This window comes from Scomber scombrus, chromosome 4, assembly GCF_963691925.1.
Source record: "Scomber scombrus chromosome 4, fScoSco1.1, whole genome shotgun sequence".
NCBI classification, from domain to species: Eukaryota; Metazoa; Chordata; class Actinopteri; order Scombriformes; family Scombridae; genus Scomber; species Scomber scombrus.
The window spans coordinates 19976819-19997736 of NC_084973.1; the positions used below are offsets into that span (position 1 = coordinate 19976819).

Consider the following 20918-nt stretch of genomic DNA (forward strand, 5'->3'; position numbering starts at 1 on the left):
GAAAGGCCAACCTTTGCTTAAATAGAAAAGAATAGACAAAGCTGTACTTTGTGTGCATGTTGTCTTTCGTGTGGCGTTTCTCCATCTACTTACCTGTCTGTCATTGTGTCTTGAAAGTGTGTGTTTGTGTTTTTTCTGTATGGGTATGGAGTTTTGTGAACAATGTGTGAAGTTTCAACAGCTATGCTGTATCAGCATCAATGTCCCAGTGGTTCAGCAGTTCAACAGTTATCACACCAGGGAGTTCATCCTGCACTTGGGGAAAGAGCAAAAAACTCATCACATAGAGTGACAGTTGAAGGATGCTCTCTCTCTATTTCTCTCTCTTTCTTTACCTCTCTCTACCACCTTCTTTTCTTACTGATTTTCTCTCTCTCTCTCCATAAATATAGATCAAACAATCTATTTGTTCACCTTCTCTCTTCCTTTTTCTCTGTGCTTTCATGTTTTTTTCCTCATATTTATCTCCACTTATATTTGATCTCTTTCCCTACTTTGTTTATTGCTTTGTCACTCATTCATTTACACATACTGTACAGTATACACATTCAGTTCTCATCATCTTTTGCCTCGTCTTTTTCTCTCATGGGGCTGTTTTAGTCATGTCCCAGCTACGAGCTGAGCTGGGCTGGGGATGTCAATTACAGGACTATGATAGGGCCCCTGCTGCATTATGCATGGAAGTGTCCCGCTGGGGAACAAATGGCCTACAGCCAGGAACGATGGATGGAGGGATGAATAATGGATGGAGAGATGGAGGAGCAAAACACTATTGCAATCTGTGTCTCACCAAATTGAAGACTTGCCCTGGCTTGCACCTCTGAAGCTCAGTGCCAAGTCACCCAGGGTGACTCAGCATCATGAGGTTGTCGTGTGAAAAAGCACAGGATAGTTTTAATCAGTATTTCATTTTGTGTATTAAGACCCATTGGGGGTACAGGCATCAGAAAGGTCACCGACGGTCTCTTCTCTGTTATTCCCTATGGAGACAGCCTTTCAATATGATCAGCTTTGTTAATTGTTTTCTGGGAATTAATTCATACAACTGTTGTTAAGCTTTTACATATGAAAATATGGAGTGACAGCATGCAAGGCTATGCAAATTAATTTGTGCATATATTTTTCATCATATTCATATGTAGTTTTCAGAAATACCACACAATGTTAATCAGGAACAAAAAATACCAATATTGGCATCCAATTAAGTTTCAGATGTTGTAAATGTATATCTTTATTGTATTGTTGAGAAGAACGTGACTAAACAGAGATGAGTAGAGTCAGTCTTTATTTAATCACAAGGGAATTCCACACCAAGCAGTCAATAATAAAGACAAATCTGATATATTAAAAACAGACACAAGACCGCGACAACAAATATTATAGAATAGAAAGTCTTTAATTAGAAAGTCTTTATTGTCATTGTACAAACCACAACGAAATTATATTCAAGGTGTCAATAGTGGCATCACCCATCAAAAACATCTAGACATTTGTAATCAACTGAAAATGATTAGCCACGCTAAGAGACCAAATTTGGACCATTTTGCAGACTTTGTTTTTCTCTTCTCCACCAACTCTCTGGGTGTCTTTAATCCTGCATTTATATAGAAGAAAATGTATCTCTGCATAGAAGTTTTGTCAAGGATTTTTTTGTTCAGAACCTTTGCTTTTGTGAAAGGGTTTGTAGAAGTAAAAAGTGAGCTATTAAGAGTAGGTAGCTTTGGACTTCCAGTTGAGCCTACAACTTTATTATTTATTTATATAATTTTTAATTTGTGTAAATCTGTAAAAGTATCTTGACACCAACACAAAGCTTATTCTGGTATAGAAATGGGAGGAATGTTATTTTTAAATTAATTCTGTAAAAAATCCGGTTAAAATTAGCAGAGAGCAAGAACAGCAACACAGGTGGCAATCACAAGATAATCAGGAATGAGAAGTGAAAATAGTCCTATATAACCCATATAGCCCAAATAACACAGGGTATAGTTTGAAGTTGTATTTCTCAGTATCTGATTGATCCACATTATTTAGTCATGTTATTTCTTAGAACAGTAAAAAGGTAGAATTTGTAAGCAGACTGTGCAATAACGTCTGTATTTACTTTGATATTAATGCTTAAAAGCCTTGCTTGAAACTAATTCAGACATTTTGTATTGGTAATCAGGGAAAAACATTCAGATTTGTAGTGGAGATGAAAGGTGAACACACACATGTGCAGGTACTACATATGCATGGAAGCTTGTGAAACAAGTCTTCCCATGCATGTATCCCTGACAGGTCCCTGATGTCAACTAATGTCAGTCAGTGTATCAGTGAACGTGAAAGATGCTGTTGTTGTTCATCCCCACCATGGTGGGATGACACTATTTGTCACTGTAGTGATGGATTCCGCCTCCCTCGGAGGAGCATGTGCAAGCGCCGTCTCTGAAAGGCTGTCTTTGTGTTTCACACAAACACAAACACACACACACACACACACACACACACACACACACACACACACACACACACACACACACACACACACACACACACAGACAGACAGACACACACATACGCACTGCTGGAACTGACAACAAAGGCATGCTTATCCAATTGTGGGGGAATAAGATTAAGCTACAAAGAAACTCATAAGGCTAATGTTAGCATCCCCTGCTCCAGTGAGAGCCTTTGTTTGTGTAATCAGGAAAAACATGGGATTAGATTTGAGATGCTGTCTCGGAAATGATGCCCATAAGACCCTATTGTATGATGTTGACATGTTCCTAATGAACAGAAGGCAATGGCCTGACTAGTATCTGATAAACAATCCTCGGGGAAATAAAGAGTAGTTGTGTTCTTCAGATATCCGATGTTGTTTTGGTCCAAAATAGAGTGTCTGGGAGACCTGGGCTAACCTATGTCTTAACTCACTGTTTTCTTTTATAATTGACTTAGCTTGTCACCATAATTGGGTTATGGAAAGGAAAGAAAATAACTCCTCTGTCATCTGATGTTTTAAGATGCTAATCTTTCCTCGATGAGAGCAGCTCATTTTACAGCTTATTGTAATTCATCAATGGCAGCAATTTGTGGTTTTATTGTAGCTGTGGGAGTAGACTGTCAATTCAACAGGTGAAGTAATTGTAGCTGCTGAGTCTCTTGATTTGGGAGTGGGACCACTGACAAGTAAAATTGATGTTCTGAGGGGCGAAACACTATATTCCATAATTAATGCATTATTGGTGTATATTGACAATGCTTAAAAACCCTGATGTGAAACACAGAGAGAGAGACAGTTGCTCTCTAATGCTCTATAATGTAGCAGCATCTTTAACTTGTTTGTCACAGTAGTAGGGTGGTATGACCTCATGAAATGTACTTTGCAGAGAGGACCTGCAGTTTGCCATAAATTCTCCCACCAATGTCAGGTCAATAGTGGTTGGGACACTTAAGATCTAGAGAGTGTGAAAGGAACTCTAGACAGTTTGGTGTTGTTATATGGTCCAGGAGAAAGAGAGACCATTCATTCTCACCTCTTTGACCCGTCCCCCATTCTTCTGTTGAAGAATAGCCTGCCTCTCACGCACAGTCAGCCCTTAGCCCCTCAGGGCACTCAGAGCCTCTTACATAAGACAGAAGTAAAGAATGCTCCAGAAAAGTTTTCAGCCATGACCTTGGCTTTGACAGGGCACTCCTATTGGTCCTGTTGTGCCAGCGCTGTCTCATAGTTAAAAGTCACATGTCTTGTATTCCTGTGTCTGTGTAAACTGAGAATGCAGAAAATGTACAGAATCTGACAGTTCTTATGTAATATCAAGAATAATCCAGTATCAAACAGGTGATTCATTTTCTGTCAAACGACTAACTGATTAATAGATTAATTTTTCCAGCTCTAATGATAATTTTAAAATACAGTTTAGGGTATGTCGTTCTTCTGAATCACACTTACTGCATACTTGACTTTAAAATATTTTTTTAATTATAGGAAATGCTCATGATGTGCCATTTAATAACAAAAAGAAAACTTAAACCATTCTCCATTTCACTGCTGAGCTCAAGTTTAATTACAAGTATGTGAATGAAGTGTGTGTGGCTGTGCTGTTCCCATTTCAGCAGTTGTTGTTCTTTGCTGCCAGCAAAGAACACTGAAGTAAACTTTCCAAACCCTGCATCAAACGGGAAAAATAGTCTTAATTTAGCTCTTTTTAAAATCAGATATGAAAAATGGACATTAGGAGAAACCATTATCTATACAGAAGAGTATTTACCAACTCACATTTGCTAACTATTATATTGGAATGAAGCCACTCACAGCCTTACTACCTCCTCTAAATGTTTTGTTGACTCATAGCTTTGATAAAATGTTCTGTTGGCACACACACAGCAACACTTCCCTCAGTATAAGTAGTCTCATATCTTTGGCATAACTTAAAGCACTTTTAAGCTTTTTTGTTTATTTTATCCGAATGTTTATAGTGTATTATATCTAAATATGGGTGTATAGATGTAACTTTTCCTACTTCTATTTTTTTATATGCACTCCTGATTCACATAATCTAGAAAGATATCAAAATTGTAAGCATATGTTTAAGATCTGTGTGAGAATTATGCCAATTATATCTTGATTAACGTAACTGTCCAATAAATTAGTTGTGTCATTACAGCTATTACAGACGCTTATAATTTAAAAAATATAGTCATATATCAGACGCCCTTCCGTCTCCATAAAGATCTTAAAACGGTAACGACTGGATGTATAATTATATTTTATTATAAAAATCATGACAACTTCTAAACCCTCTTTAAATTTTATATTTCCAGCTCTTCCTTGAAGTCATGTTTAGAAGAAAAGTGGATTTTACCCATTGGCGGTTAACAATTTTAGTCCCAGGGAACATGATGTTCTTGGTTAATGTTTGTACGTGGCAGTAAAGTTTGGCATGAGTGCCGCCCTTTGCTAAACATAATGTAGAAGATGGAGAAAGGGATGGGCATCTAGTAACTCTCATACTTAGTACGCACACACATGTTGTCAGGTTGTCTTTCATGGCGTGTTGAGGCAAAATTTTCAGTAATCAAAGGTGTGTAATATTACTGCAGTTATTCTTTGATCTTTTTAGAGGGTGGTACAGTATCTTTTTATTGCACTTTTCTTTGTCACTTTGAATAATTATTTTTTCCTGTTAGCGCTTGTCTTCCCCTACTCTGTATTTTCTTGTCCTTCTCTCATTTATTTAACTTTGTACAAACATTTTCTTTTCTCCCATACTGTTTTCTAATCCATGTCCCTTTTTTGTTTCTCACTCCTTCACTTATTTCTCATTCCTTTCCTCCCTTAATGTAATTTATTTCTGACTTCGTCTTTCTTGTTCATCACTTCTCTTTATTTCTGCCATTTGTCTTCCCAGCCCCCATATAATTTTCCTGTCCCAGAGTGTGCTGTATGCTGAGAATCCTGGTTCCGGAGAGGGAACCCTGTCTCTGTGTGGGTCCAGGCTGTGCCATGAGATCGCCCACTCCTGGTTTGGTCTGGTCATCGGAGCCAGAGACTGGACTGAGGAATGGATCAGTGAGGGCTTTGCAACCTACTTGGAGGACATTATCTGGGCCCTAGCACAGCAAGTACTGTACACTGAAATCGCTGCCCTATTATTGTAGTTTAATACAGCTATTTCATGAAAGTAATTGTGGTCTTTTATAGAATGTCACTCAAAGTCGACTAACACTTCTGGATTACAGGATGTACTTTCAGATACACCACTGTAGCCAACATTTTATGCCTACTATGTTGTAGCTGTCTTGAGAAGGTCCCCTCTGACAGAAAATATCATCAGGAATGATTAATTAGATATTTTCTATGTTTATTTAGTTCATTTCATCTTTCTGGTCATCCAGAATTACTGCTATGATCCTAATGATCCAGTCATCATTAAGGCATTATGGCAATAATCAATGGTGAATGTTGTCATTGGAATGCATTTTGAGGACTGATGACCAATGGAGGTATTGAAGTAGAACCATAAATCAGGCACACAATGAAACCGTTTATAAAGACACCAACCTCAGTTCTGATCCAAAAAGCACAGAAAATAAACAAAAACAAAAACAGTGTCTGAAAGGTAAGGGGAGTTGACCAAACTGAACAAAAGACACTCCTGGTCCAACCACAAAATAAACAATCACACCCAAACATATTTAATGAAATACAAAGTCTAATGAGAAACACTTCAAAAAAGTACAATTTCTGCCTTTCTTTAAGAAAATTCAAAAGCACTAGATGAAACATCAAGGTGAAAAATCTACCTGTTTGGAAGTTGTGTGCATCTTTCAACTCCAAACATCTTTTTAAGGACTACCAGGATGGGACCGGCACTTTGTAAGTCAGGAATATCTGTAGAGAAAAATACATAAACAAGACAGAAGAAGAGGGTGCAACACTGGTACAAAATGTGTACTTGCCACACAACTCTGATCCAGGAGTTACTGTGCACACAGATATAATCCTCCCACTTGTTTTCCCACACCATCTAGAGTTACACAAATGTTTTTCTTATGTCAGTGCTGTTTAATCATGTCACCTTTATGCTATGACTTTTGCTCACGCTGGTGGTCATCGCTGTTTATATCACAACATTATTGTTCCTTTTGCCTTTTCATTTAATTTAACTTTTTCTGTTTTTGCTGATAAAGTTCAACTTAAATTTTCCATGTTAATGTTTTGCTTTACATCTTTAACAGTGTCCTTTACATCGTCCTTATCTCTCCTTATATCTCCCCCAGCTCTCTTTACAAGAAACAGCAGAACAGTCTGACCTGAAGGCACTGCTGAGGTGGAGAAGACTCTGTGATGAGTTGCAGAATTCTGAAGAGGAACTTCAAATCCTCAGGTGTGTGTCTCTCATTGGTGGAGCCCATCTGTATTAATTATCTTACTTTGGCTGCTATTATGAAGGAAATGGCTCTCTAAATACATGGCTCTGTCCGCAAGCATGCTAAAAGCAGGACATTGTACTATGCACTGACATGGAGTAGACCACAAATGCTGTTTGTTGATGGTTTGTAAGTTTTAAATATCAGTAGAAGCTTCTTAAACCCTGCCATGATGAACATGTACAGAAGAGGCAACATACTTCTGTAAAACCACATTATCCTGCTATCAGTGCTTAACATACTCTTTTTAACAACCTTTCAATTTTTAAAACAAACATTTCTTACATGACGTTAGATATCTAGGTGTCGTTTTTTTCCTCATCAGTTTTTACAGAACATTTTTTATAGTCTGTCCTGTCGTAAGTGAAGCACTGTTAGTCAATCATCAATCAAAGTAAATTGGTCGTGGTGGAGTGAGTGAATTTACGCAAGTAATACAAAGAATCCTTTTTCTTGGTTCAAGACTGTCATTCATATTTGTCACTAATTCATGGTAATTGCTCAATTTTGTACTTAACACCACCAGTGCTGCTACAAAAACAAACTAATGTAAAAAATTATTATATGCCAAGTAGAGTGACTAATCCTTCATAACATTTGAAAAAACTAATACTGAATCAAGGGTTTTTGTACATCTGTTATATAACCCACATATACATTGTGAAAATCTCAGCCATATACTTGGTAGAAAATGATCTTGAAGGAGGAGAGAAAAAATATTGACCATTTTACATTGGTCTGGGACTAATTCACAATAGATACAGTAGACCTTTTTAAAGTTAGAGTCTGCTCAGTCTTTTGTCTGCACATGCATACACGTGTGAGGTTGAGGTATATGCATTCCAGGCGTGGCAGGTGTGGCAACAAAGTATATCCAGGTGTACTGTACTGTCATGTCTCCGAAAAGCTCAGCACATGAGCACGGCCAGCCTGCACAAACACATAAGCGTTCATCTGATCCTGACAATGTGGGACCCACACCCTGTTTGCTTTATCCAGGGTGGAAGCACCGTGTCATCAGGGGATTACAGGTGTAAACTCCAGCCAGGAGGCAACTGTTTCACAGTGGAACTGGTAACAATTGTATTGTACCCTTCATGTCGTCGATTTCCCTTTGAATAAAAAAAATACCTTTTTTTACTGGGTATGACACTTGTGGCATAGTGCTCTATTGACATTCACATCTGTAAGTGGCCATACAGAGCCTAACAGCAAATCAATGGTATTGATTTCATGGCACTTCTGCTTGGCACTAACTTCTAACTATGTCACTTCACAAATAATGTCCTGTCATCACACAATGGAAACACTATTGAGTTAATGGTATTTAAAATTCAAACAATTTAAGTCTCTCCTGAATAGAGAAATCTGTGTTAGAGGAAATATTCAGTATTAGTAATATTGATTTTACTTTGTTACTAAAGGACTGTCCCCATGAGTTTAAGGGGTTCAGTGCTTTCAGGGTGATAGTGTTTGGATATGTAACTCTTTCCATATTGAAATGTTCATTGCCCCCTGTGTATTTTGCCCATTATGTAGTTTCACATTTGTGCCTGGGTTTAAACATAGAGCTTGAAATATGAAGCTGTGTATGAGCGAAACGGTTAAACATACCCTCGAGAGCCGCGACTGTCTCGCAATCTATCAGGGTGTTCCCCTATGAGGCAGACACATGGGTGATTAGGAGGATCAGGATTAGGTTTCCCCGCACCTGACGGGGTTAAATCAACAGCACAAAACTAACATGTGAAAAATGCAAACAATACATGCACTCACACATGCGCACATACATTCATGCCCATGCACATGGACACATACATTGCAGCTGACTGTGTTACATGAGAACACATTACTTCTGAAAAGACAAGTAATTGCTAAAGTGGCACCCAAGGAAAGCCATGTCTAAATCCTCTCAGCTCTCAAAGGAATGATAAAGCATGTTGGGGCAACACTTTTTACATTTTAGTAGAGCTGAGAGGTAATTCAATATTAATGTTTATTGACTTATTAAAAATAATTACTGCTTAATTTAGGAGTATTTTAGTCAGTGTGCAGCAGGTAAGCTCACTGAACCTGCAGAAATGTAAAAAGTGTCTACAGGCAAAAATACAATTCAACTTGACAAAGACTTGGCTTTAAATGAAGCAGTACTTTCAAGGAAATTATTGTATTTGCTACAAAATTATAATAACACTCTCCAGGTTATGTGTTATAAAATTTTGTTGTCCAAATAAACATTTTTGAAGCTAAATTAAAACTGACAAAATTAGTTACTGAATATTTTGTTTTACACATGTGAGGAGTTGTATCTTTTTGTTTTTGGTCCGATGGATGACCATTCTGTAGCGTTAGTTGCTAAGGTTTTCCATTTGTTGTTTGCATTTTTCATTTGCATGTTGGGATCAGATTCCCCCTCAAATATGGATTTGAGAAGTTGACATTTTGAGTAAATAACGACAAAAGAAAGTGAAATCTTACTACTATGGTTTGTTTCATGATTTGTTCATGTAGCCTCCTGAATGGCCAGAAATCAACTGTGATGCAGCTTCTGGAAGCTAACCAATCAGAACAGAGTGGGCTCATTGGGACAGGCCCTTTAAGAGACAGGAGCTAAAACGGCTTGTTTCAGACAGAGGCTGAACTGTAAATCATGCAAAGCTACTCTAGTAGAGTCCCACAATAAAAGTCTGTAGCTGGAAATGTGCATAATAGGTCCCCTTTAAATGCTAGTTTAAATACAAGAGACATTGGAAGGTCAGGTGTAACTAAGATCTTCGTGCATTGAAACATAATATGAGTAAACTGCCTGTCACAATGCACACAGAAATGGTGAAGGGAAAATAAGTGCAACCTCCTCTCCAGTTTACACACACAAACACACACACTCACAAAAGCTAAATGGCAGGTTGTGCTTTCCAAGTTCAGTGGGTCACAATCGACACCCCGTCATCCAGCAGGGGCCCCAGTGGCCAGTGTTTATCAGTCCATTTCAGATGAGTTATATTTAGGGCAGCCTGGGTTAGACGCCATTCTCCCTGCTGATTTACTGGGCTGCTGGGAGCACTGCTCTACCTTATCCGGTTTCCACAGTCAACCCAGTGTAATTTGTCAGGATATGGCTTGCGGAGCTATAAACCTCCTGTGTGTGTGTCTGTGTGCGCACGCGTTTGACATTAAGTTCTGTCAGTAATAGCTCCTGATTTCCTCCTGCTCTCTCTGTCTCTCTCTCTCTCGCTCTCAATCTCAGACACACCCAGGTGTATGCATGGCTACACACACACACACACACACACACACACACACACACACACACACACACACACACACACACACACACACACACACACAGAGACAAATACTGTCACACACACATGGCCTACGAGTCAGATAAGAGCACCATTTATTCTGAAATACATTGAGCTATTGTGTTATTCTCCAAGGCAGTGAGCAGTGATTCCTCTTAAATCTGTAGTAAATCATCTCTGACAAAGAGACAGGGATTTACACATCCGTACATCCCTGGTCTGGACAGTGGGAAGGGTGGAGTTTCTTTGTGTAACACAGCAGTGATTGATAAACATTTTTCTGTCTACATTGTGCTGATGGTGTCTCTGACACACATAACAGATACAGTTTCTCTTCTGGAAATACCTGTTCTGTCATTGTTTTTGTCTCTTGCCCCAGTCCCTCTTTCTCTCTGTAATTGTCTGCCCCCACCCCCACACCCGCACACAATTTCCCAGGGATACAGCATATCCTGCTGTCTTAAAAAGGGTCTATTGCATCTTATCAGCAGTAACAGACAGATATGGGCAAGAAACTGGACAGAGTAAGTTTAAAAAATAATCAGTGATAAAAAACAGGAAAACATTATGGCCATTATACATAAAAAACAAGTAAATGAGAAATTTTTTCAACATTTAAGACAAACAATATATTTCATAATGTTAGTTTCAAAATTATTAATCCATATGACTATCTCAAAGTATTTGCAGCTGTTAATATACAGACATTGAGCATCATTACATAGGTGTTCTGAAATGGACATTCCTAAATCAGGATATGGTTGCTGTAATTTGATAACATTTATATGGCATGCGCAAATGCACACAAGTAGGAATACGCCCTCATATGCATGATGAAAGTCCTTGTAAGAGTGTCCAGTCAAATTTAGAAATTCCAGGAAGCTGATGACTTCCTCTCTCAGTCCACTGAGCAAACCAAACATTCCCGTCTATCTCCTGTCCTCAGTTTCTCCCACACCTCCTCCTCTTCTTCTTGTCCTCAAACCTAATCTACTTCATCTCCCTCCTGCTCCTGCTCTTCTGCTCACCATACCTCCACAAAGACTCAGATAGATCAAATATTAAGCCAACTTGTGGCGCTCAGTTGAAACCCCACTTCCAAGATTAAACATTCAGGTTTTACATCACACATCTGTGTGAATAAGAATTTTGATCTATGTTTTTGGTCTCCCTGCTTGTCTGTGTGTGAGTCTGGCTGGCCCTGTCTCGAAGCGGTCCTGTGGAAAAGTGCTAGCCGGTGATGAAGGGTGTATTGATTGGGGAACCAGGCGCCTGGCATATCGACTTGGCAGGACGGTGATCCTTCAAGGCCTTGCTATTGGCACACTGAGTTAATCTGCTCAGCCGAATCAATACAGGCTAACTGAAACTATCATTGCGCAGCATCCCACGTCAGCGCTCTTTTTGTTTGGCTTTTATTGGTTTTATGTGTGTTTGTTTATGTGTTTATGGAGGTTGAAAGGGATGATTTGTATCTTTGTGACAAGGAAAGCAAGCCCAGAGCATGTATCTTTTGTGCCTGTAGACAGGAGTGCTTTCTTGTGGAAGTGTAATATGTTCACTCAGTGAGTCATGGGCAGTAAAGTCAGAGCACAGCACTGTGAGGTCTTAGGAACACTATAGCATGCTATTATAAATCTGAAGCTTGATTTCCAGCCTGTCTCAGGCAAAGTATGGCAACTTGGCAATGTGTTCACCATTGAGAGGACCAGCTGAGTAGCTAGATTTAGTGTTGCTGACATTGTATTCTTGCTCTGTAGAGATTGTAGTTTTCCTGCAACTTAAATGTCTGTAGGAGTAGGATAAAATAAAAACTCTGTGCCAAGGTTCTCTAACTGTTTATTGGAGGTGTTCCCTAAATCTCCCTCTGTGCATGTTCATCTCCTTACCTGACTTATCTTGCTCTGTGTATTTTTGTTTCTCTGTTCTCTTCGTCCTTTTGCAGACCCAACATGGAGAACACTGGTCAGGTCAGTGAGTCAGGCTCCTCCACGGTTAAACATGCCCTCAACCCTGACAAATCTTTTATGCAAGTCCACTACCTCAAGGTGAGATATGTAAAGACACAAAAAGAGATGTGGGAAAGAGGAAGGGAAAAGGAACCTAATGGAATTAAACTAGTAAAACAAATTAAACAAAACAAAAAAGATCCTATACGATCCTAATGCTCTTCTAGATGGCTCACTCTTTATTAGGTGTGTGGAACAGCGCTTGTAATGGATATAGATGTTGCTGCAAAGTCTATCTGTTTTGTCTTTGATGGATCATGATGTTTATTTCATTGTCTTTATTTGCGTCGTCCTTTGTTTAGGGCTACTTCCTTCTCAGGTTCTTGGCCAGTCAAGTGGGAGAGCAACAATTCAGCGAATTCTTCAGGTTATTTGTGAAGAAATACCACGGACAACTCATTTTGTCTCAGGTGAGTCTGTAGTACAAGAACCTAATTTTAACTTGATTAAGTTAATGGAGAATCTCCATGTTGACTCACAGCTATTTCAGAGGTAATAAAAATCTGAGCTTAGATTTAAATGTTTTATATTGCCTGTCTCTCAGGCACAGTGTTATTTCCATAAATTAATTAGAGGCTGATGTACTGTAAACTTGATTGTCACTAGGTTACAGTAGTTGAAAGTGCTCCAGCAGAATTTTAAAGTGTAGGCCGTAAATCAGCTTGGCCATATATGTTTATTCTGCTGGGGCCATAAATCTGAGTGTTCACACCTGGAAGTCAGTGTCTCTCTCTCTCTCTCTCTCTCTCTCTCTCTCTCTCTCTCTCTCTCTCTCTCTCTCTCTCTCTCTCTCTCTCTCTCTCTCTCTCTCTCTCTCTCTCTCTCTCTCTCTCTCTCTCTCTCTCTCTCTCTCTCTCTCTCTCTGTCTCTTTGTCTCTCTCTGTCTCTGTCTCTCTCTCTCTCTTTCTCTCTCCCTCTCTTTCTCTGTCTGTGTGTGTGTGTGTGTGTGTGTGTGTGTGTGTGTGTGTGTGTGTGTGTGTGTGTGTGTGTGTGTGTGTGTGTGTGTGTGTGTGTGTGTGTGTGTGTGTGTGTGCGTGATACGTGATGTGCTCCACCTGGCTCCTGTTTCTTCAGTGGCAGGCAGAGTCTTCCCACTAAATAATGAATGTAACATAAACACTGTTTGACCTTGTGCTCCTGACTTAAGATCAGGTATGCCTTTCTCTTTCTTTTTTTCTTCCACCCACACCTCCCTAAATGCCTCCATTTCTCTCTCTCTCTTTTGACAGGATTTCCTGCGAATGCTGCTGATTACCTTTCCCGACATGGCGAGGTATGTAGGCTAAGTGGTTATGAATAGTGCTTACAGTGTAATCATGAATAATGAATAATGTCGAGATGCATAAAACCAGTTTGGTTACGGCTCAAGTAGTGATTGCCTGGTTTCTTTCTGGCTTCAAACTAAAGATATGTTATTCATAATTTTTCATTTTGAACTTGGCCTTGCAACTTTTTTTTTTTCAACAGGTATGATTTGTTAGTAGAATTTAGTGTTAAAGACATTAAAACTGTTTTTGAGTCTGGGTGGATATGGCCTTGATTCTTTGACAAACTTGGTACTGCTGTGGAAACATGGCCCCCAAACTCCCAACACCAATCACTTTAAAAGAGCAGTCTCATCCACACTCGTATTAATTGAAGTGTAAAAGGATAACTGCTCCTCCTGCTCTCCTCCTCTCTAATTTTCTTCTTCCCGGCGCTCGCTTAGTCATTCAGCTCTCTATTTCTCCTGATTGCCTCATTAACCTCTTCTTCTGCCCGTCTCTCTCTTTCCCCCTGTCTTTCTTTCATTCTGTCTTAGCCCTCTCACTTCCATTTCTGTGTGCTCGCAGTCTCTACTTTTCTTTCTTTTTTTTTTTTTTTACCCTTCAGCAACCTTTAGTGTGCTATTAGGGTTGTCTTTGTTTCCTTTTCTGTCATGTGGAGAATGCTGCTGGACTAGAAGAGAGTGATTGAATTAAACAGAGGAAGTGGGGACAGTCAATATTTGGGTCTGATGCCTCTTTCAGTAAACAGCCCACTAAAAGAGCAAGGTTTCGTATCAGAATAGACACTTGCTGCTAAGGTTCATAGCAACTGTGGGGTGTCTATGCATTACTACAAAACAATCGTACTACTGTTTTCTCAGTTATCATTTATTAAGTGAATAACCTATAAAATGGAATGACATTACTGATCATGAAAAAACAAGTAGGTCTTGTCAGCTCTTGTGAGACTTAAAGCCTATGTCTATATCTAGACCTGTCATTAAACAGCATTTGTCAGGTCATGTGCAGTATTAACTGTATTAACCTTTTGTTTGCCATACAAAAACGGTAATCCTATGTAATCCTACTTGATGCTGTCTTGGTGATGGTGTGGCAGATGTTTAATGTCGAACTCCCCATGTCAAGTGCTGAAATGTCTTTGCGGTGAAGTCACTGCTGACATTTTTAATGTTTCATTTCTGGGCAAATTAGTGCTTAATAGAGAGGCTTGCCTCTTCTGGTACACCGTAGAGTGTAAAGAATTTTTTATGAGGTTTAAATTTACTGAAGGCCCACTCTTTCCCTGCCAAAGTTGCTAGCAAATATACAGTTGGAAATGACGCAATCAGACTTAACTGGACTGTAAATTCAGTCTGTAACAAAATTCCAGTCTCTCTGAACCGTTTTTTTGGCCAGACTAGCAGCGGTGTGGCTCAGTGTTGGTTGGGAGATCCATCTATCTATCTGCAGGTCCAACACTTTGTTCTAGTGTAAATATCAACACATGTATAGGATTGATTGTCATGAACTTTGGCAAAGGCATTCATAGTTCCCTGAGGATAAATTCTATGCATGTTTCTTTACTCAAGTCAACCCATAGCAGATTAAGTACATTTTTACTGATGAAAGTCTGAAACCATTTTATGTTGCTTTAGTGGTACGCATATGAGATTAGAAAAGTTATCCATCTATTTTTCTTGTATCCTGGTGCGAATAAGCATTCCAGCATAACGCACTATTGACACAGTCTTACAGTGTTTATATATTTGTTGTTTATTAACATTTAAGAGTCCTGCTGCGTGTCTGAAACAACTTACCTAGTTTTCCCTCCCTGTCAGCAGACGTTTGTTTGTGTGTCTGTGTGGGTCTGTGTACAGCACAAATGGTTGTGTTTATATTTTGTAAACACCAATGTTTAAGGATTATGATAAAAGAGAGGAAAAAAAGATACAAAGGTGTACTCACTTAAGATTCCCTGGTCTACACTTTCTGATTGGGCTTGGAAGTTCCTTCAAAAAAGTTTTTGGCAAATGTTTGCAATCACTAACTGAGCTTCAAGTAGAAGAGTGTGACATGAGTGTGCAAAATTGTAAATTACAAACAAGTCCTCTAATTAGCTCGGCATAACAGATTAATATACAGTAATGGAGTCAAAGTAGCTAAGGGTGGAATTTTCCTGAAGCAAAGCAGGCAGGATTGGTGGTGGGGAAATAGGTTGTATTTACTATTTGACTTTCTGTGTACTTTGTATACTTTACTCTTTACATACACAATGCCGGACTACCTTGGAATGTTTGTTTGCGTGCACATTTGTATTTGCAAGGCAGCATTGTCACTGTGTGTGTTCTGTGTATGGAATATAACCGTTTTGATGTGCAAACCACCCACTTGAGATCCTCCTCAGCTACACATGCCACTTATACACACTTGCTTACTGTTCATGCATACATGTAAAATCCGATACATTGTCTGTACATGTCTCTTTGCTCATCTTTGTTTAGGAAATTGGGTGTGCCACTCTTCTTGTTTAAGGTGTTGGCCTAAACCTCAAGTCCACCATGACCCTAACAATATTCTCCCATAGCCATGTTTTCATAGAGTGTCTTGGGCAATAACAGTCATTGCTATAATAATAGGAATAATACTAACACTTGTGCCATTGTGTTCCAGAAAAGGCCTCACCCTCAGTGCTATTTATGCTGACTGGCTCGATCGACCGGGAATTCCAAAGGTATGAGGAGTCTGTCTTTCTTTTCATACTTTTTGATCTGTTCCTTGATATTTTTGAGAAAAATACATTTCCGTCATATTTTAATATAAATATATACATTTAACCCTTAATAGTTTCTACATATTCACATATTATATACTGTATGTATATATATATATATATATATATATATATATTATATATATATATATTTTTTTTTTTTTTTTTTTTTTTTTTTTTTTTTTTTGACCAATCCCATATACTGCAGCTGTCATTGTTTAACATTTTTGTCGTTAATTTCCCAAATTGTGCACACGAATCCAAACTTTTCATTTTCTTTTAGTTCTGAGTGTTGACTGTCAAGGTATGGATGGAGGTCAAAATACTGTGTTTGGGATCCAGCAGTATTACACTTGGTTCCGTACACTGGAGTCTAAATCACGACCCATTTGGTGCTTTTGGGGGGAGTTTTGTTCTAAGCATTTGCACACAGATGACAGAAGTGGTAAAACATTTGTCTCAGTACTGAACAACTGTAAATAGTGGTTTAATGACAGTGTCATAATGAAAATGATGTCTCTTATTAGAAGTAAATAGCTTTTAGTACATAAATACTACAGCTTGATGATGTGTGACTATTAGCCAGTAGGCAATTAGAAACTGATGTTTTTCCTGATAATAGCAAGTCCTGAACCTGACATATTTCAATCACTACTTGGTGAAAGTTCAAAAATGTTTTTTTTTTGTTTTGTTTTTATTTATCCCTTGCTGTGCAGTAGGTATGGTTTGTTCTTGAAAGGGTTAATTGTGCAGTTCATTTTACCATTATGTTAAATCAGCAGCAGTAGCTGTGTTGCCAGACTGTTGTTGTATCTTGACAAGGTAAGCAGAGCTGCTCTGCTACTGCCTCTAATCGAGAAAGAGCCATGATCCTAGATACTAGGCTACACACACACACACACGCACGCACGCACGCACACACGCACACGCACACAAACACACAAACAAACACACACAGGCATTTGTCTTTATATCTTATGAGAGAATTCATTGACATAATGCATTTCCCTACCCCTTACCGTAACCTTGAAATCACAACTAAATGCCTAAATCCAACACTTACACTAAACTGAACCTAAAGCCAATTCTAACCTTTACCTTAAAACCAAGTCTTAACCCTTAAAATTGCTCTTTGAAAATATGAGGACTGGCCAAAATGTCCTCACATCACAGAAATGCCCTAACAACGCTGGTTTCGGTTGAAATTGGTTCTTTCAAAGATAAAAAGACATGCACACAATCACACACACACTCACACACAAACACAATCAATCCACTGTAACAGCGTCTTCTATTCTCCTATCTCCATGGTAACTGATCTTAATTACCACTGCATGTATGTGCATTTTTGAGTGTCTGCATTTATGTTGCTGTCTGGGAATCTTCACCTTCTGGATTATGTGATGATGTAACTGGAGCCTCTCAGGGGCCTCGAGGGTGGGAGGGACAGCATGGAGGGACTGCAACGTTCTCACACCTGATTGGGTGACAGCTACAGTAGAGTGTTCTTGCAGAGGCTTTTTGTGTTTGATGTGCCAGTCACTGGCTAATAAGATCAGCCAGATCGATTGAAACCTTTTACAAATGCAAGTGCTTGTGTGTTATGTACACAAGACACAAACACAAAAACAAAAATCTCTCTCTCTCTCTCTCTCTCTCTCTCTCTCTCTCTCTCTCTCTCTCTCTCTCTCTCTCTCTCTCTCTCTCTCTCTCTCTCTCTCTCTCTCTCTCTCTCTCTCACTCACTCCATCTCACTCTCTGTCTCTTTGCCTCCCATCCATTGCTCGACAATGTGCTCTGGCAATGCTTGAATTGGAGAAAGGCAGGAAATGGTTTGGCCTAATAATAAACAATAACATTCACCAATCCCAGAGTTAGAGACGTGGCCATCTTATTTTAGACCTCAGAGTGTAGATGAGTAAGCACTCCCTCTGGGATGATGGATCTAGCCTGAATATCCTTAATTCACAGAAACATTCATCCCAGTTCTTTCTCCTAACTCCTACAACTCACATTACTGGTTTATGTTTGCCTTTTCTTGCCTGGGTTCATAATAAATGTCTTTTTGCCACTACTTATCACTGACTGATATATGACATCATCATTTCTCAAATTGCTTTACCTAGTATATTATAGTATACAAGCGTGTCTTTCAGACAGAAAAAAAACAATTTTTAACGAAACTGGTTTTGGAATTATCACAAGAAACATTGTGATTGTCAATAGCAGGAGTTCAAACATTCTCCTTTTAAAAATTATGGCTGACTGTGGAACCTTTATACTTTTTTGTTTGCAGGATTAAAGACTCAACACTGCAAACTCCTGAAAGTCTGATTCAAGTTCTGATATTTTATATTTTAAATTAGTAAGTTTCTTTATAACTGTCTGTGTCAAGACAGTATTAAACACTATTAAGTGTGATAGATTTGGCTCAGCATTGTTTTATTTAAAAAAAAAAAAAAAGTTTATACTCAAGAAAGTTAGTAATATATAATTTATGATTTTGGTATGAGTACCAAACTGTATCGTTATTGACTGGAATTTTTTGTGGGATTTTGAAGTTTACCTGCAGCCCTAAAGATAGTTCAAGTAAATAATTCAAGTAAAAATATTCACCAAACTTTAGATTGATCTCGTGGAGGTATCTGAAAAAGATTCAACTCAAACAAAAACAAAAAATCCCACATAAGTACACTTAAGTGAACAAGAAGGGATTTTGTTGCTGGTTTGTTTTGTTTTTGCTCATGCGTGTTTATGAGTGAGAGGTGGAACTTTTCAACTTCTTTAGGCAATCTAATATTGATTCATAAGAGAGACACTACACAGACAGGGGTGGGGATGAAGAGAGAGTTTGAGGTAGACAAAAGCCTTGCTATTCAGGGAATGGTAGCGGGGATCTAGGCAGCAAAAGAGCTATGTGTGGTATCCTGTTACACAATGCCAATTTACTGCTTCAACACTCACTACATTCTATACAGCCCACTCCAACGCCTCCCTCTCTCTTTGTACCTCTCTGTGTCTGTCTCTCTCTCTCTCTCTCTCTCTCTCTCTCTCTCTCTCTCTCTCTCTCTCTCTCTCTCTCTCTCTCTCTCTCTCTCTCTCTCTCTCTCTCTCCATCCTTGGCTTCTACACACACCTTCATGCTATTTCTGCTGGAGCACTTTTGTATAATACACATAGAAGTACTCAGGCATGCAGTTATAGTATTGAACTTTGAATGTGGCTATGGTAACGCTAAGAGCTGAATAGCTTTGTGTGTTAGTTTCTGTGTATGCGTGGGAACGTCTGTGGAGTGTGTCTGCTGAATCGCATGCATATAATGTAGCGCTGCTGCATCACGCTTGTTTGTATGTGCGTGTGAGTGGTGTGACATTACAAACAGTGCTTCCATGCTCTCTTGTCTCTCTCCTGTCTGTCTGTCACACACACACAGACACACACACACACGCACACAGACCTTGCCGTCATATCTCTGATGTGTGATTAACATCACTCAAGCAGTGGCTCTGCTGAAAGCTTTAATAAGGTTAGAGAGTAAGTGCTGTGTGTTTTTTTTGCCTACTACCTGACCTCGCTCTGTGTAGGTGTGTGTTTGCGTGTGTATGTGTGTGTGGATATGTAGAGGACTGATGTGACTGTCCGTCCTGTGATTGCCAGTTATGGAGTAGATTTTTTATTTTTTTGCTTCCCCTATCTCCTCCTCCCCTCCCCTTTTTCCCCTCTTCTTCTCCATTCTTCCTCCTTTCTCTCATCCTCTGGAGTCAAGTCGCGAGTTTCCGTCAGAGGAACAAGTGATCGCGCTCCCACCTCCCTCTCCTCCCACCTCTCCTCTCTTCCTCCCCTTCCTGCTTGCTCGCTCTCTCTCTCTCTCTCTCTCTCTCTCTCTCTCTCTCTCTCTCTCTCTCTCTCTCTCTCTCTCTCTCTCTCTCTCTCTCTCTCTCTCTCTCTTTCTCTCTCTCTCTCTCTCTCTCTCTCTGCCTCTGCAAAGCATTCCACTCTGTCCCAATCACTTGCCCCCGGCTCACTGCTTTCCCTTCTTCTCTTTCGTTCAGTGGCTGTATGAAAGGAGCGCCGTGTGGTCACAGGCAAGGCTGGTGGAAGAAGTCAAAGCAGAGGTAAGCCCCCTTTTCCTCTCTTCTCTCTCTTTCTCTCTCTCTCCCTCTCGTTCTCTTTTCCAGTTTCTCTGTCTTTTTCTTCTCATCTTCAGGGAGTGGCTGACAGACTCAGGGGCAGCTCTCAGATTTAAAATATTTAACCTTAGACTGCTTGATGTGATTGTCATCTGACTCTTAACATTGTCTTTTCCTTCACTCAGTTATTCTGCCACTATCTTCCCTCTCTGTTTCTCTCTGTCTCTCTCCCTGTCTCTTTTATATGCTCTATTTCACAATATTTGATACCATCTCTACCTCCTGCACTCATCTACCGCTTTTGCTAATTTGCTCCCAGTTTCAGTCTCTCCCTCTGTCTGTGTCTGAGTGAAGTGCGGCACACAGCGGTTTACATCTGTTGCGTGTCATTCTGTGCTGCCTATCAGATTTCCCATAAAGCTCCCATGTTGTTCTTAATTGCTTTCCCTTTATTTTCTAATTCTCCCATTTATGTCATTTATGTCATAAATGAATCACACCTGAGCAGAATATTTGTTAAATTTATTAAAAAATTTTGGAAA

At 39.3% G+C, this 20918-nt stretch overlaps 1 protein-coding gene across 4 annotated transcripts in view; it reads left to right on the forward strand.

Moving 5' to 3' along the window:
• The window catches only part of aopep (aminopeptidase O (putative)), a 79766-nt gene that overhangs the window by 17302 nt on the left and 41546 nt on the right, over positions 1-20918 (forward strand). For all 4 annotated transcript variants that reach the window (XR_009925056.1, XM_062417836.1, XM_062417835.1 and 1 more), the window contains exons 7-13: positions 5394-5607; positions 6766-6872; positions 12166-12268; positions 12532-12639; positions 13459-13502; positions 16147-16207; positions 20299-20361. Coding sequence is in view for 3 of the 4 variants with exons in the window: in XM_062417836.1 (XP_062273820.1) it covers positions 5394-5607; positions 6766-6872; positions 12166-12268; positions 12532-12639; positions 13459-13502; positions 16147-16207; positions 20299-20361 (700 nt within the window). In the remaining variant the exon portion in view is untranslated. The remainder of the gene's footprint in view (positions 1-5393; positions 5608-6765; positions 6873-12165; positions 12269-12531; positions 12640-13458; positions 13503-16146; positions 16208-20298; positions 20362-20918) is intronic.